At 39.1% G+C, this 18778-nt stretch overlaps 1 protein-coding gene across 3 annotated transcripts in view; it reads left to right on the plus strand.

Annotated features, from left to right (window-relative positions):
- The window catches only part of NR5A2 (nuclear receptor subfamily 5 group A member 2), a 103568-nt gene extending 87348 nt beyond the window's left edge, over positions 1-16220 (plus strand). For all 3 annotated transcript variants that reach the window (XM_068140919.1, XM_068140920.1, XM_068140921.1), the window contains one exon: positions 12784-16220. In XM_068140919.1, the coding sequence (XP_067997020.1) occupies positions 12784-13031 (248 nt within the window). In that variant the 3' untranslated portion in view covers positions 13032-16220. The remainder of the gene's footprint in view (positions 1-12783) is intronic.
- Positions 16221-18778: the final 2558 nt, after the last annotated feature.

The following is an 18778-nucleotide window of genomic DNA, read 5'->3' on the forward strand; positions in this document are numbered from 1 at the left end:
AATGACAGCTTCTCTAGCTTTTTGGGGCTGGTTTGTTTTTTTTTTTTTTTTTGGTTGTTGTTGTGGGTTTTTTCCACAGTAAGCTTCTGTGCTCTTTACTTAAAAAAAAAAAAAAAAAAGAAAAAGAAAAAAAGGGGGGAAAAAAAAAAGGAAAAAAATTCTTTTTCATACAACCTTTAAGTATTAGTCTAAACAGCATTCAAACATTCTCCCCCTCCTTCTGCAGCACCACACAAACCGAATTCCACCACAACAAAACAGCCTAGCTCTTGGAAACCATTATTCTGAGGATGAAACATTGTGTTGTGTCCTTTACCACTATTACAGGCAGTCAGTCTGCTAGAACATATTGGGCGATTATAGGTTAGTCTTTTCAGAGAAAGCCATGGGTTTCAACTTAGCAGTAACCATCTATCAATTCTTGAGATTATGCCATGATTTACTGTCACAGCATCATGTATTCTCTGATTTTCTGCCTCCTGTGAAACATTGTGCTTTCCTTTTCTATTGATGTATCAACTATAATAGTTACAAGCAGCTACAGAAAAATCAATAGCGAACTTTCATTACTGTGCACATGAAGAGTACCATGCTGTGAGAGCACCTAGCTGTTAAATAGTTACCAGCAGTAAGGTAGCCTGTAAATGTCTATTATTTTGGACTAAATGAAGAATGTCTGAATTTGAGACAACAAATATCTAGGGTTTTTGACACCACTGGATTCTGTGCAGGAAACTGTGTTAGGGGTAGCACCAGCCAGAGGCTAATGGGGGTCTGGAGGTCTTTAATTCCTGCTCCTGATGTTAAATCCATGACTGAGTTGTCTATGGAAACATCGCATCCGTATCTGACTAAACATTTGAGCCTCAGCTGAGCAGTGAACAGAAATCTAGAGTTTACCAGACTTATTTCTGCTGAAATGTTAAAAACACGCTGAGGCACTGCCTTACGTAAGAGCCTCCAGTCCTTCCTGATGAGAGCATCTTGCCTGGAAATCAGAGATAACTTGGAAATACCTTCTAAGAGTCTCATATTTGAAATGCAAGTGTAAGAGTATTTCCATTGTCCCACACTTCTCTACCCTAACTGATGAGTATAACCCTGTTGCCAGAGGAACTTTGAGGTAGGCTTTCCTCCAGCTTTCCTATTACTCTGTTTAAAACTGGAAGCAATGAGGATGAAGAAGAGTGGTATACACATCAAAGTCTTTGGGGGAGACAGTCCAAAAGCTGACAGTCCTCTGGGTGCCTTTCCAATGTTCCCTGAATGTCAGCACTGACACTTGCAGAGTGCTGTTGCAGTTGCAGATGTCCCCATTTGGGCTTCTGTCACTCTTGTTTACCAGACCACTTCCACACCTTAGCACAGATGTGTGTCAGAGTAAAAAATGAAACTTGCAGCTTCCCCTCAGATCAATAGGCAATGTCAGAAACAATATGCTTTGAAATACTGCAGCAGAAAAATTACTTACCTTAGTTGTGTTTGTTGTCCATGAAAGCAAGACAGAAAGTACAGGAGAGCAAAGTGCTGCTATGTTCTACATTGCATTTGAACAAATTAAGTGTGGTCATCATCTGATGACTGACACACACATGTAGATGATGGAACCAAACTCATTGGCACTTCTCATCTAAGACAGAAAATGTTTGTCAATGCTAATTTGGTATTTGAGAGACAACAGCTTCACTGTAGCATCGAGGGTCTTGTGAGATTAAGTTATATTTACACAGTAAATAATAGTAACTGCCCAAAGTGGGGTCTAGCTCTTCTAAATAATAATGGTAGAATTCAAATGTTTAGCTGATAGGAGTCATGGAATTGAACCTACTGCATTGCTTTCAGAACTGATAAATTTATGCATTTTAGTTCCTGTTATTAAAACAAAACAAAAAAAAACCAAACAAACAAAAAAAAAAAGCCAAGAAAACAGTTCTTTACTGATTCCCACTTCCCATATCTTACACAGGCAGAGGTGATTCTCTTTTCCCTGTTTTCCCTGAACTAGAATCAGCTTCTACTGATAATGACTTTGTTCAGTGAAGAAAACCTTGCTAGTGCAAATGTTGGCACATAAAACTAGTTATATGATGTCTTTAAAAGTCTCAGGAGGAAAAATACGGTTTTGAATTCAGTGTGTCTGAAATAGTATTGGTTAATTATGTCACACACTAAGCCTTGTCTCAAAACAGTGCAAAAAAACTTCTGATTTACTTGTCAGTTACATTGACAGAAAGTCATAGTATGGTGCTGTACCTCTTGATCTAAGAGGCACATCACTGAAACACCTTTTTTTTTTTACTGTATTTTCTTCTTTTAAAGAGAATGCAGTTTAATAATTTTTTCTCCTGTGGGACTTTGGATCTAAACAAAAAGATAAAGTCAAATAAAATTCACTAATTAGGAAAAAAAAGAGTAGCATGAAACTCAACGCTTATTTGGAAACCGCTCTAATGATATAACAGGCTGGCCTAATATTTTAACCAAGTTCAAAAAAGTTTGAAACACAGTAATTAAATGCAAATACAGTCCTGATCCCAAAGACCAGAAGAATGCCTCTAAGCTAGTATTTATAACAAGAGCTATTCGACTGAGCTCTCTTGTAAATTTTATCATACCTGAGGCAGTTTTCCTCAGTCGATTAGCTGGAAAGCTGAATATATCCTGAGGCAAACCAGACATCTAGTACAGGCTAAATTCAACTACTGGAGCTTAAATTTGGCTTAATATATCCCCACTTGGATCTGCCTGTTTAATTCTCTTTCATATGATAACGTTGGTTTATTCATAGTCTGGACTTGCCACCTGAACAAACTGTACCTCATATCTTATTCTAATGGAATAAGAAAACTTTGTAAAAACCACAGAAGTTCCTGACTGAAAATCAAATGCAAATTTGGGATTAAAAACTGTTTTGTAAAGTGACTACAAGATTAGTACAGAGAGATTTTTTCCCCTAAGGAGTACTGCTTTTTATGATCATGCATTTTTTATACTCTGCAGAGACAGATGGGCTTTATAAAAGGATACAGCCTGCTTCTCAGAAGGCTTTCAGTGGCAGCTGCACTTCTGTGTTTTAACCTCAGATGAAATTTACATTCAATATTTTTCGAGAAAATATTTATATTTCTGCTTTTAGGACTATATCAGCCCTTGGTGGCAGCAGTAGAAATACCTCTGAGATTAATCAGGTCCATTATTCCTATTTTTAAACAGTACTTGAGTAGTAGGAGAAGGAGGGAGAAGGAAAGGATAGGTAATGTGCAAGTTTCTTGTGAATGTGATGAACCCAATCATTCAGAAAAGTTGCCAATGACTAAGCAAAAGCAGAGCAGATATCTTCAAGCAAATATTTCTTAACATTTTAATTCCTTTTGTGTCTAAATGCTGTTCTTCTCAGATCATTTCTTGCTCCCCTCTACATTAGTGTTATGTACTATAATTACAAGTCTCATAAAACACCCTTTCGGCTTCAGCTCGTAACTTCAAGGATTTTGTATGATGTCCCTATCACCATTCACAGGAACTTCATAAATATTTATGGCATCTTAAACTATTCACACCCTACAAATTGTAGACACTGACAGATAGTTCCCTTAAAACACCAACAATCTTGTGTTGTTCATGTGCTGTTGAAGGTTAAAATGATGGTTCAGAAATTAACTGGGGAAACCGTTTGGTTCAGTAAATTTTCTATTTGTTCTAATTTTTCAAACTTTTATCAGAAGCTTAGTTTTTGCTTTTATCAACTGTGATAACTTGTTTGTTTTTTTCCCCTGGTAACTGTGTGATATAAACTAGTGCTATGGCTGTATATCTGCACTTAAGCAAATACATTTTTATATATATGTATATATATATATATATAAGCCAGCTGATAGTATGATGATTAACACACTAGTTGTCTTATCTATGCTTATTCCAAGTGAATAATTCTAATTGAATATTCCAACAATGCTAGCCCAGACATATAATAGGAACATGAGATTAGGTGAGGAGTTAGGAAAAATTAGTTTCGAGTCATATTCTTTCTCAGTTTATCTGTGAGACCTTTACTAAATCACTTCTGCCCCTGTTTATCAACAGGTGCCAGCATACAAGTGTGACCATGGCTCCTCAGGATAGTGGATACACATTTTTTTCCCTGGAAAAGACTTTGAATGAGACATTTTTTCTAGGATTGATCTATTGTTTACCTTAAGTGGTCACTAGGTCAAATATGCAAACAAACCTGGAAGCAGAAACCAGAAACATGTCGGCCCTGGCAGGTTGCCTCACCACCAGCCTACAAAGGCAGGCTATAAATTTGGGGTTACATTACCTAAGATTATATTTTGCAGAGCTTCAACCTGAAGACTGCAGCTTAGTTTCATTGAGAACAGCAGTAGCTAAGACCAACCATTGGTGTGGTTGCTTGGGGAATTTCCTTGAAGACAAAACAGAACAAGTGCTGTTCAAATTCCTGTATCTCAGTCATGTCTTCAAAGCAAGCAGCATCTACTCTTTCATGTGGGACCTAATCCTGTCAGTGAATGCCTAAATGTGGATTAAAGTACCTACATAACAATCCTTCAGGCAAGAGACAGGCTACTCTTGGACCCAGACGAGCAAGAGACCCAAAGCAGGAGTAAGCCTGGGACATCAGCAGGGGAATAACTGCAGGCATGGAGAAAGCTTTAAAAAGTGAGGAAAAAAGTGTGAGGTGGTAGTGGAGGTTAGGCATCATTAGAATGAAGCACCAGCAATGGAATCCCTGCAATCTTGCAGTCTGTCCCCAGCATCTGTCCATCAGCCTTGTATGCCAACTAGCTGTTCACATCCCTGGCTATGCTTTTCTTATATGCCAACTGGCTATTCACATCCCTGGCTGTGCTTTTCCCTCATGAGTCTCAGTGGGAACCAGTGGACTTTGTTGAAGGGTGTAGCTGGCTGTGGACTTTGGGCCAGGACTTGTGTGCAGTTGTTCCTCCAAAGAGGCCTGGCAGGATCTTGGTTTATTGTTTCAATGACTGTGGTATCACATATACCTCATTTGCAAGTAATAAGGATGTTGATGCCTAGAATGCCAGGATGGGCCATGGCAACCCCATGCAGAGCTACAGGCTGGGGTCAGAGTGGCTGGAGAGCTCCCAAACAGAGAGGGACCTGGGGGTGCTGATTGACAGCCACCTGAATATGAGCCAACAGTGTGCCCAGGTGGCCAAGGCGGCCAATGGCATCCTGGCCTGCATTAGGAATAGTGTGGCCAGCAGGAGCAGGGAAATCATTGTGCCCCTGTACTCAGCACTGGTTAGGCCACACCTTGAATACTGTGTCCAGTTCTGGGCCCCTCAGTTTAAGAAGGACATTAAGACACTTGAACGTGTCCAGAGAAGGGCAACAAGGCTGGTGAGAGGCCTTGAGCACAAGCCCTATGAGGAGAGGCTGAGGGAGCTGGGATTGTTTAGCCTGGAGAAGAGGAGGCTCAGGGGTGACCTCATTGCCCTCTACAACTACCTGAAGGGTGGTTGTAGCCAGGAAGGGGTTGGTCTCTTCTCCCAGGCAACCAGCACCAGAACAAGGGGTCACAGTCTCAAGCTGCACCAGGGGAAGTTTAGGCTCGAGGTGAGGAGAAAGTTCTTCACCGAGAGAGTCATTAGTCATTGGAATGGGCTGCCCAGGGAGGTGGTGGAGTCACCATCCCTCGAGGTGTTCAAGAGGAGATTGGACATGGCACTTGGTGCCATGGTCTAGTCATGGGTCTGTGGTGACAGGTTGAACTCGATGATCCTCGAGGTTTCTTCCAACCTTGGCCATACTGTAATGAGAAGCAGGTGGAGATTTTGTTGGTTTGTTTAACTTTCAAGTCTGAAATTCAGCCTGAGCTGTTGAAAGTCAAGCTGTTTTATTTGCCTGAGTGATGACTCAGTAATTACATGAGAGATTCCAGAGGTCAAGTTAGGTTTTGCCCTTTGTCTTCACTGAGACTATAAGAAGAGAAACAATTAAAATGTACTAAAATAATTTTACAGTTGCACAAGAATGGAATACAGCTTACTTCCCCATATCTCCCTTTCCATTGCAGAGCTAAAAGTAGCAAAAGCACTTATAAGATTCTTCATAGAAGACAATAAGCATGGCTCCTAGCAGACAGTAGGATAGTGTATTCTTGGTGGGAATCTGTCATTTTGCAGTCTCTTTGGAATAGAAGAATATACTTCAGTATTTTATATAACATTGGAAAGATGCCAACCACTGTAAAACAGCACCAAAATATGTTTTCACTGAGCCTGAGTTGTTCTGAAACAAACCAAAGGTACATCAAGATTGAATACTGAGCAAATGAAATAGGTTTCCGATTACAAATTCTCTTACAAACATCTTAATCTTTAGAAAATATAAATCATTTTGCCTAGTACTTAAGTGTGAAGTACATTGCTATAAAAGAATTTAATCAAGGTTTTCAAAACAGTGTGCTCTTAATCTGATTTTATGTTAAACTGAAAATGAAAATTAATTCATGATCCTAATAAACCAGAGGATCGATCCTCTGGCACTGCCAGAGATAGCTTAACCACTGCCAAGAAAAAAAAGAGAATCCTTCTAAAGAATGGGGAAAGTTTTCTATGTGTTTGGTTTGGACCTGGGAATCTTAAGAAAACAAAAGTAGTTTCAGTTGTTATAGTGTAAAGGTTTTTTGAGGTGTGGGAAGTGCTAATATAGCACCTTGCCACTAATTACCAAACACATCTATAAAAAATTGTTTCCCATGACTTCTAAGCAGATAATATTCAGCAGAAGTCTGCTGTAATAAAGCTGAGGAAAATTTTGCAGTAAGGATCTTATCTTTACCATGAATCTTCCTTCATTATAGTATGTTGTCTGTCAAGAAGGCTTAGCTATAGAATGGCATACATCTGCCTTTGTGACAGATGTGCTGTGTGGAATCACTGTTGTTGCCATTAGCTTCAGTGAAGGAGAATTGTGGGTAATTTCCAGAGATTGGCACTTTATCACCCATTACTACTCTTGCCTTCAAAATTTTTTTAGTACCTGTCAAAATCTACCTGTCTTTAAAGTTCTGGAGCTCAGAGGGTTTGCAAGGCTAGCAGAAAGTGGGCAAAGAAGCTAGGAGAAAGCTGTGTTTTAAATAGAGGAAGGTTTGGTAACATCACCTTCCTCCTGAGTAGTCCCTCTTATGTGAAATATTCTGGGGAAGAAAAGGCTTCATAAAAATTAACATATTCCACCTTAAAAGGTTAAACGGAATCGACCTCACACCAAAGCCCCTGATGGGATCCCAGCTTCAGGCTGAGGAGGAACATAGTGTATCTTTCACTAAATAAAACAATGTCTTTCTAAGAAAAGGCAATGCTGCTTATTAGTCATGCAGTCTGGCTGAAAAGAAAAAGGCAAACCTTTTGGAGGATGAACCTGAAGGCAACCTTGGCCAAAAATACCATCACTAGAGTTTGGAAGACTCTGAGGAAACCTTGTGGCCTCCCAATATCTGAAGGTGGCCTATGAGACGGCTGGTGAGGGACTTTGTAGGATGTCAGATAGTGACAGGACTAGAGGGAATGGATCCAAGCTAGAGGATGGCAGATTTAGATTAGACATTAGGAAGAAGTTCTTTGCCATAAGGGTGGTGAGACACTGGAACAAGTTCCCCAGAGGTAGTGGAAGATCCATCTCTGAAGATTTTTAACACCAGGCTGGATGTGGAACTGGGCAACCTGATCTAGTGGAATGTGTCCCTGCCCATGTCAGGGGAATTGGAACTAGATGATCCTTGAGGTCCCTCCCAACCCTCACAATTCTAAGACATGTTTTACTTACAGGTTTAACAGCCATTCCAAAGAGCTATAAAGCTTTGGGACTGGTTGGGTTTTAATGAAGTCCTTCAATGATGGGACTCCTCAGCCCATTCATGGTGAGTGAGCTCAGACCTGGGCTGGTATTGAGTCCTGTTGATTGGAACGTCTGTAAGACTGTTTCCAGTGAGACATTTTTCCCCATAGAGAAGCCTGAACGTAACCTTATTTCATCCTTTCAATACCAGCACTGACAATGGTGCAAAAGGCTGAGAGGCAGCTGGGCTGTGTGCACACCTCCTCACCCTTTCATGTACAGAGCAGCTGATAGAAGGCGTGAGCGGCAGAATTTCAGTGCCTTTCCTTGGGAAATATTTACACTGCTCCTAAGGAGTTACTGCTTTTCAAATTTAAATCTCTCATTCTGTTTCATTTTCCTTTTCAAAATTCCCAGACCATGGGAAGCTCTCTACAGATTAGCAGACCACCATATCTTCAGTATTTCATGTCTGGAATATGAGACGAAGAAAATCTCTCTGAAACCTGAATATTTTCCCCCTCTAAAGACCAGACCCATTTTGGGGGAAAATATGCAAAAGTGTTCTCCTCAGGCTGATGTTGTGTGCAATTTCAGCTTCATGCACAGCTTAATAGCAGATGGAGAAAATAATCAAAATGGGGGGATTTCTGGGAATACTGGCAGATTTTTACTCTGACTGCAGAGAAGATCTTGACACACTATAATACTGTTTTTGTCTTAATCGTCAGAAATAAGCTAAAAATTCTTTGTTTGACAGAAAAGCAATTGCTATTTCTTGTAAAACATATAATATATTCTAGGAGACCTAAGGGTTTACTTTCCAGTAAGGATAGAAAAAGATATGTGCCCCACTGTGAGCTCACAGTAAGGCTGTTTCATGTAAAAAGTTGGTAATTAGTCCCTGAGTGAATAAAGTAGAAGAGATAAGAGACTGATACTTACTGTAGCAACACAAAACACTTTTTCTAGCTGCTAGGATTTAAAGGGTGGGTGGGTGGGAGGGGGAAGCCTATTCCTGCTCATTTAATTTACAAGTGTTTAAACCTTGGAAAATGATTTCTTGCATTAAGCTTAAACATGTGTACTTTAAATTGTTACTAACCGTTGTAAAGATTGATAAGAGACATTCCAGTTCTGAAAGAGCAGACAGGAAGGAAGAGTTGTATGAATGTGTAAAAGACTGTTGTGCTGTACACATCATCAGCAGATTTCATGCTCATTGTATACCACTGCCTTCAGACTTACACCAAGTAAACTGATTAGCATTCAAAGGACATTATCAAAAAGGAATTACTCAGAAAAATAAATCACATACTTTTAGCCAGAGTTATATAATAAATACCAGGAACAAAAACAAACCCAAAGCACAAGAAAACCATCCACTTACAAACCAGTTATTATTTGACAACATTTGTATTGCTACCAGCTAACTACTAAGTACCAGAAGTGAAAACTGTATTGTATTTTTTCTTCTACCTGCAGAAATTAGAGCTACTGGAAATAACTTAATATTCACATTTATTCCTTTGTTGTTGTTAATCTTCATTAGAGCAAGAGTTTGTGATTCTCTCTCTCTCAAAAATAGCTATGTAATTTATACTGCAACTGTGTGCTTGGCAAAGCACTTTTTTAACACTACAAAAAAATATAAGAGAGCTCAAGACACTGCAGTGGAGCTTTGCACAGTGGTCTCAGCACAATCCTTTGCCTTCTTTCTCTGTTCAGTTTGTCATGTTTGCTTTACTTCAGCAATTATTGTTCATGTATGTGAGATGAGAGCACTTACCAAAAGTCACATCCAAAAATCTTGTTTGTTCCAGAAAGACTCGCTCCAAAGTGACAGAACTGGTCATAAGGCTGCCTCTACATCCCCACTGTTATGATTGCACTCCTGGAGAGAGTTACACACTAATTAAATGTGTAGCAATGTCCTAACCTGTAATCATATGAATATTTGATTTGGTATAGAAACTGTCAGGAAAACTGTATTGTCACTGCTTAACTAGTAACATCTTGTTTACAAGGGCTGAGCCTCACCACAACTATCAAGAATTTGTGCAGAGGAAAGACATTAAACATATTTTCTCAGGCTGGATGTGATATAGAAGGCAAAAGCTACATTTTGTGTACTGTTAGTCTTAATTGTATTCATTTTTACATCTGACTTCGGTGCTTATGCTGCCACACACAAGTACTTAAACAACTGTCTACTGTGATGAGGAAAAAACCCAACACTGACCATCTTCCCACATAGTTCTGCAGCTTCCATGCCATTCATCTAGGCCACATGGTAGATGAGCCTATAGGAACACCCACATGATGCACAGGTACACCTACTACTGCCAGAAGCCAGTGAGACTTGAAATATGACAGAAATACTGCTAAAGACAGAATGCATTAAATGTACATTGAATTAATCACTTTTGCAAGGAAAGAAAGACTGAAACAAACAAAACCAAACAACAAAAATACACAGAAAATTGGCAATTCTTAGATCGTTTCTTCTTAATTTTTGTGAAAAAACAAATGTTTTGATGTTACCAATGCATACATATTCCATGCAGTAACACTTACAGAGTGAAAATAAGAATGAGCCTGCTTTTCCAGGAAGTCAGCACAATTTAATCTCACAGTCTGATTCAAAACAGGCAGACAGCAACAGAAAGATACCCTTTTATTTTAAAAAAGGTTGAATCAGCTAACAGTTTATTTTTTTTAAAAATGTGATATTTAAAGTAATTTTTAACAGGAAAAAAGGTTTCTGATTCTGAAACCTTAAATTTTAGTCTTGCTATTTAAGACAGTTTAATCGCCAGCATAGTCCTTGTTTTCTGTGGGAAGTTCTTACATCGTAACAATTCGTTCACAATTGCATTTTGCATCTGAAATCAGCCTATTTAAAGTAATTGTGATAGTTGATACTGTTCCTTTCTTAACCCTATAAAAATATGCTTAGGACACCTATTTTTAAGCCAGGTTACACTCACTATAAAAATACCTCGGGAGTTTTATGTGGGTACATAAAATAATAAACAGCTGTAATTTGTGTGAGAAAATGTCCAGTGTAATGCAGGAAAACATGATTATCCAAAGATCTCCAGAGACACTGGCAAAAAGACTTTGGATAAATGCATTTGAATAGCTAAGGGACCAGGCATAGCAGCTTTGAAGTTTCCAGTTCTCTTCACAGTGTATAATGCAAAGTTCAGATGATCCTTGTTGGACAGCCATCATAATTCAAGTATTGCTAGCAAGTTCCTTAAGCCAGCCAGCAAAATCTGGACAGAGGTGATGTCCCCAGTTCCCAAACAAGCAGCATAAATCTGGAAGCCACTTGCTTCATTTTCAGAGTGAAACTGGGACAGGAAAGAGGCAGGCAGCAACGGCCACAGCAGGAAGCACTCAGTCCGCCTCATGCAAGAGTGAACCTGAAGTGCAGCTGGCAGCCAGCACATTCCAGAGAGGCTCCTGCTCAAAGCCTGTCACTCAGGCTCTGGAGGTTGTGTGCTACCCTGGGCTGCCACTGGGATCCTTGGCACTCTTGCTGTCCTAAAGAAAATGTGTTTGCCTCCTCCATGCATTTCCCTTATGTTCCAGCAGTGGTAATGTGCAGGAACCAATATTCAGTGTATTCAGTATTCAGTGTATTCATTAGCTATATTTAAAGCACTTCTAGGAAAAGGTGCAGTGAGACCAAATTTACACAGCCTCCCAGGCTGCTGATGGACTTGGGGACCAACGTGTGTTCCTGTTTTGCAAAGGAAAACACTCATTTCCCCTACAATCAAAGGTTGGCATTTACAATGAACCAAATTCTGCCAATTTCCCCTTCTCCTGTGCTCCAAGAACATCCATAGAAGGGCAGATTGGTCTTTTTTCAACATGAATTACAGCATAATTATGCTTAGTATCACCGTGTTTTAGCATTACTAGAAACTGTGTTGCAGCACTCTACTCATGGTATAAATGATCAAACATGAGCCAAAACAAGTTCTCCCAGCAAGAGCACTTTGATCACCTCATCCTTTCTGCATTATAACAACACTCTAATTTGCAAGCTTTAGAATAACTTCTGCATTCTTCAGACATGTTGAAAGACTATGCCATCAGAGAATTTTTCAGGGTTTGAACTTACTGTTTAGAAACAGAATATAATCAAACAGAGGCAGAGAGAACTATACCTGTCTTACCAATGTAAATGCCCCCCTTGTCCAATACCAAAAAAAAAAAAATCAGTGTTGGATTTCAGACACCATATTGAGGTTAAAGGGCATTATTCTTATCTGTTATTCCACCCAAAGGACAATGATTTCATTTTATAAAGGTCATTAGTCAGTGAAATATATATTTTAGAGAGTTTCCAGTAGGGAAGATTATTTTGGCAGTCACTGGAGTGTACCAGATGGTTCATTAACATAGGCTAGACAAGTCAAAGGCTTTCAGAATCATTTAGAAAATGTCAAACAGAAACAAGAACCCTGTCACTTTTTATTAGAATTAACTACATCATACCCTGGACACAGATTTCACCTTGGGTCAGAAAAATTAATACAGAATTATATGAATTGTGTAACATACTAGGTTAAAGATAGGGCTTCCCCTTGGGACTCATTTGCTAGCAATATATTATGGTCTTCTACTTAAGGAATCCTCAACCTTTCTTTTTGTAAGCTATGAAAAGAGCTGACCTTGCTTAGACTCCATTGGTGTCTAATTGATTTGAGGTATATGCAGAATTTCAACAAGACACTCCGCTAAAGCTCTTCTGTAATCATTTTCCCAGGAAAGTTGGCAAAAGGGTTCACTGAATATTCAACAGCCTGTAAAGTATGCTTTTGTCAGGAGGAAAAAAAAAATACATCCATTTAGTGAAACACTGCTTTCGGAAACAGGAATTCAGATGCAACTGGATTGTTGTTTACTTTCTTTTTTATTTATTTTATTATCATGCAGATGTTAAAAACCTTGAGAACTTCCAGCTTGTGGAAGGTGTTCAGGAACAAGTGAATGCTGCTCTGCTGGACTACACAATGTGTAATTACCCACAGCAAACAGACAAATTTGGGCAGCTTCTCCTGCGACTACCAGAAATCCGGGCTATCAGTATGCAGGCCGAAGAATACCTCTACTACAAACACCTGAACGGGGACGTGCCATGTAATAACCTTCTCATTGAAATGCTGCATGCAAAGAGAGCATAAATTATACTCATTAGAGCTTCTGCTTTCAAGGAAAAAAAAAAAAAAAAGGAAAAAAAACACCATATTCTGAACTGCTCCAAGCAACACTAATTAAACTGTGGTTTTAAGACTTTGCAAAATGGTATAATAATCAAATACTAATAGTAAATAAGTGATGTATCAGGGTATTTGTATTGCAAACTGTGAATCATATGCTACACAGCCCCAAAGGAATCTACATGGGACTTTATACTAGAGGGAAGTGAACTTACCAAGAGGATACTATCACCAATATCAACATGAAAAAGGACAGAATGATACTTGTATATTTGACTCTGCTGATTGCCAATATGAAGAAACTTAGGAGAAAAAAAACCTGATCCATATTACCAACAAGGGTAGTGGGGAATTTGCGTGCACTGAATTCCTTCACTGTACAGCAGGACTTGTAAAACAGTTCTAACAGATGCAAAATTGCATCTGTAGCATCTTCTGTCACCCTTCCAAGGACCCAACGCTTACTTTTTCTGTGATAAAAGATGTGGCATCCATTCAACAATATGTAAGAGAGAGCTGTCACAGGCCACGTTCTCTGTAGTATCGCCACCAAATCCTAAGAGGCTAGTTTTAACTGTTGGTCTCTCAGGTCTGCAAAGAGCTACTATGAAGAGTCTGTTATCCCATTAGCCTGGCATTCTTACTATATTCTGAAGTTCATTTTGTCACATGTTCATGTTGTTCTATCAGGCAGTATCCCTCTTCTACTGCTGTTATTGGATAGCTATTAAATAGCTAAGATACCAAATGACCCAATTCAACTATATACCTAACTAGGGCAGGGGATAAAAGATGGCTCTGCTGTATATTCACAGCCATTTCCAAATAATGGAAATGGAGATATTTTAGCCATCAGAAACAAAAGCTTCTCTGACCAAGAAAAAAAAATAATTCTTTGGACAACAAGTACTGGTCTTACAACACTAAAGGAAAAGATGCACTTAAAGATGCAAGAGTAGACAAACTAATTGCATGACATGATGATGCCATGGAGTTGATTAAGAAATTGTCTTTCAAATAGCCAATAAATAATAAGCTAAATTTTAAGTCAAACATCCAATATCTAATGAAATTATTTTTCCTTTTTGACATTAGGTAATACAGATCTTTCATGCAAAGAAAGAAGAGTGATACTGCTAGGCCTATGTAGGCCAAAGTCTGCTGCAGAACAAATATTAGAGAGCAAACAATTCTCTCTCTGTCCAAATGAAGATATCAGTATTAACATGTAGTGCCACAGTTATGAGTCTTGCCTTATTTTCATTACACTTAAAGGTAACTGTGCAAGTGTGGATCAACATAGGTTTAAAATAAAGTATTAATCTCTAACATTAACAAAAACATAGTGTTTACATTCTTTAGGTCCTGTGGGGAAAAAACTGTGATAAAATTGCAGAGCAGTGATTTCCTTGTTGTTTCTTTTAAATTGGTAATTATTTTACCAGTACTTAATTACTGTATGTCGTGAGACACTAAAATCAATAGGGTTGTTTCATTTTGACTTTAATTTTTGAGATTATCAGCTGCACAATCACTTGTAGAAACTGTATAAAATCCCAATACTTTAATTTTTTTTTTCATGAAGATTGCTGGCTTTTGAATAGTTTATTTATATTGTATATGATAGTTTTCACTGTAGACAATTATGATGCTAATTTATTGTTCTTTGGTTTCATTTTTATATAAGACATAGCCAGAATGAAGAAGCCAAATATATGTGTTTACTGTAGCATGTCTTCAGGTTAGTGGAACATAGTTCAGAGAAACAAAAAGGTCTTTACCAATGAAGATCATTCACTTGATTAAATGTCTGTAAATCTTCATAATCCTAAATGTAGTTTACTTAAATCTATTGTAAATTATGTGAGTTACAGCTTTTTCTGTTTCATGTGAACTTGAAAAGGTGCATTTCTCCCACTTTTTTTTTCCCAACTGTTCATACATTGTAAACCAAAGACATCAGTAATTACATCTGCATCAGTACAAAGCACACTGGTTTAGTTGCCTGTATTAATCAGCTCTAGGATTCTGTCCATGCATAGGGTACAAAACAAACACAGCAGAGCTGAGTGTCTGGGGCTCCTGGATACCTGTCTCATATCCCAGAACATCGCTGCCATACGGACCAAAAGCAAACCACACACAGCTCCTTAGCCATCCCACACACAGCAGACATGCCAGCACTATTTAATAGCGGCCCTTTCCCTCAAACGAAATTAACGGATGCAGGTGGCAACTGATGGTGGCTGTGAAATATGTTTGCCCACATGTACAAGATAAGTGTCATCCTTCTTTCCTTTCTGAAAGAAAAATAGTCACAGAATCACCAAATTATCAGGGTTGGAAGGGACCTCAAGGATCATCTAGTTCCAACCCTTCTTGCCATGGGCAGAAACACCTTCCACTAGATCATGTGGAAGGCAACAAAGCACAATTCAAGTGTTTGCATTCTGTATTTTCTCTCTTTCTTTTTTCCCTGTTGAAATGCTACAGTGGGTCTCACTGAATACAGAGGGGAAAAAAAGGCTATTAAAAACTGTTGCTAATTGTAGTTACAGCACCATTATCTATCTATGGGACAAGGGAATTAAGGAAGTAGAAGAAAAGAACAAGTTGTCATACTGTTTAATGGAAACTATTTCAAATAAACTAACATCTATTTGCCCACATGTGTGGTTCCAAGAATCCCACCAGATTGCCCAAAGTATGAAAGCAAAACAAAGCAAAAATCACCTCCCAAATAAAAAGAAAAAAAAAAACAATCCCAAACCCCTTATGTTAATTGTTAACTGCTTTGCAACCAGACATTTACTTCTGACTGCCTTACTGATTACAGGACATATTAGTAAAAGCAGACTAAAATTCAAAGGGTTTGGCTTTGGCTGGTTTATTATAGTTGTTCTGTGTTTGTAAACAGACAATCTGTAAAGTCTGACTATTTGTATTACAGATGTTCTGCAGCTGCCTTGGATTTAAATCCATGCAACTCTTAGAATGTGCAGTGAATTACTTGTTGAAGTTCTCTTACTGTATCGGTGAAATACATATTGTCATGTCAGTTCTTGCCAGGAGTTTCTCATCATCAATGGAATATTTTTTTCCCCCCCCAGTATTTCAATAAATATTGATATGCCCGTGTCGATTACTTTACAATTGTCTTTATAATAACATCATTCCACTGAAATGAAACACCAGCCAAAAATCACTTAATTGGGAGAGGAAAATACAAGAGTGATGCTCGCATTGCCTAGGCAGAAGCGAAATAAATCCAGCGAAACAGATCAGAAAAAAAAGCTGAATCTCCTATCAAAAAGGAATTTTCCAGTTAATACTTTCAAATGAATACCTTCCATCTCACACTGCACACTTAATTTTCGCTTTATGTTACCCATAAAGAGTTAAGCAGCCAAAGCTTCACTGAGGGAAAATGACAGAACAAAAGAAAATCAGGTAACAGGATCCAGTGGAGCTCAGGATAACCTCTCAGCAATGTAAATAGGCGGCAGGGCCAGGGGCAAACCCACAGCTTCCAACACAACTGCCAGCAGAGGCTGCCAAGGAGGCAGATGTTACTGCTACTAGAGAAAAACATTTTCCTAAAGTTGCCCTCTGGCTCATCTGATTGCTGCTTGAGAGCAGGAGGTGAAGTGGTCCAAGAGAGCTTGTCAGCAGTACCCTACTGTTCTGAGACCGAGTCCACCACTTCCCCTGAACTCTCTGGTAGTTGAAAAAGGGTTGTTCTCTGAGGTGCCAAATGTTAATGCTTCAAGGGGAAAAAACAGGGCTATAATTAGTTATTTACAAATCCTGCGCTTGAACAAAACAAAGCTGGTTCAGTGTTGCAATAAGAACAGAGTAAACCAAATAGGATTAGGTGGCTTACAAGTGAGGAAGGATTATTTTAACTTTCAGGAATTGTAGCCGAAAAACATGATTTTGCGTAAGACCCAGGGGAAATTTCAGGGCTGATATATTTTAGATAGTTTTCCTTATGAGAGTTATCTTTTTTGGGTGATATATTTAGTGTATCCACTACACATCTGAATTATCAGAGGGATTTATTTTTAACCAAGTTTGACACCGGTTCTGGAACAATCTGCTGTGTTTTTATTGGAAACATGGAAAGAGTGAGTTCAATGTAACACAGGTCAAGTCAGTACAATACTTAGTGATCTTGACAGTTTCCTGGAATACTGAATAACACTTTTTATTAACCCCTAATTTGAAGCCTATAATCTATATACATCACCAAAGTCCTAACAATATGTCTACTTTCCCCAATATAGATGCTGATTGTTTTCCAAGGAATTTCTATATAGGTGCATTTGCTGGAATTTGCAAGGGCAGGCAGAGAGCATTAACCTAATAGCAAGCCAAGAAAATAACAGATAAACATTTAGAGGCATCAGGTCCTAGAGTTATATAACCCTGTGATCCTGGCATGAGCCCAGATACATACGTGCCAGTCCAGCAAGTTTAGTTACATGCAAGCCTGTAGAGAAAAGGTTCATTCTCTAAGGCCAATTCACCAATGATATGAGAAACCTTTGCTAAATGGTAAGGGCCTGACCCTCAGATGGAACACAGACATGCCTACCCTGATGTCAGTGGACATAAGCTGAAGAGAGCAACAGTAGCAACTAGGTATGAGTCTCGTCCAGCACACATCAGTGGGATGAGAGAGTTTCCCTTTATCAAACACAGTTTCCAAACCTCTTATTTTTGCTCCTCTGCAGAAAAAAATCCTCTTCAAGACTTGGACTTGCAATGCTAGGTGAGTTTTCACCATAGCCCCAAGAAAATACTAGCTGGTATTTCCTATTCACTGTACCTCCTTTTAGTCCTAGATTAACTATCAGGCTGATGGTAGTTTCTGCCATGCTTGTGCTGTGCACAGCTAAGTGGGTAATTCAGGCACAAAGTAATGCAAGATGTTGGAATGCAAATTCCTGATGCCACTCCTGGTGGCTCTTCTGTAGTAGCCTGCTCAGACCACTGGCCCCCTGTCTTGGTAGGTTTGCCCTGCCAGGTTTTAACACTGGTTAGTAATAAAGCACTGGCCTAACACTGGAGTCATAGTTTTGTCCATCTACATTTTGCTCTTCCTATGCTTTAGGATCAGTAAATTCCCTGTAAAAGGGTGAAATTACTCACAGTTTGAAATTCAGGATGTTAGGACTCTTCAGCAACACCAATTGTTTATCATGCTGCTGCAAACCAAAACCTTCACAGAGCAAGAGCCTCCCTATGTGGTATTCACGTCAATCACCCTGCAACTGATGCTGCTGAATGTTTGCTGGATACTACCAATCCAGACTGTCACTTGCAATTATACAGTAAAACAGGGACTCTGCACCAGAGGGAATGAAGTGTGTTTGTGGGAAAGACTCCAAGCAAGTCACTGTTTGTACAACAGAAAGTGCTGGAGGCCATTCAGTAGCTGCTGGCATGCCTACAGACGCATGCACACATGCCACATGTCACCTATGGGAATTCCTGAAGCACATCCAAACGTGCAGTACTTCTGTGCCTACATAAAATATTTCATGAGGCACCATTACCTGGGGACACCAAGCTTCAGTCATCTGTGCCACTCAATCCCTGTTTCACAGTGGTGCCCTTCCACTTGTGTAAGCAGAGTAAGAGGGAAGTGTGGGAGGCCTTTCTAATCAATACCATGGCGTTTATGTCTTACACTACATCAGTAGAGC

This window comes from Melanerpes formicivorus, unplaced genomic scaffold, assembly GCF_026170545.1.
Source record: "Melanerpes formicivorus ecotype bairdi unplaced genomic scaffold, bMelFor1.0.p_v2 SCAF_7, whole genome shotgun sequence".
In the NCBI taxonomy this organism is placed as follows: Eukaryota; Metazoa; Chordata; class Aves; order Piciformes; family Picidae; genus Melanerpes; species Melanerpes formicivorus.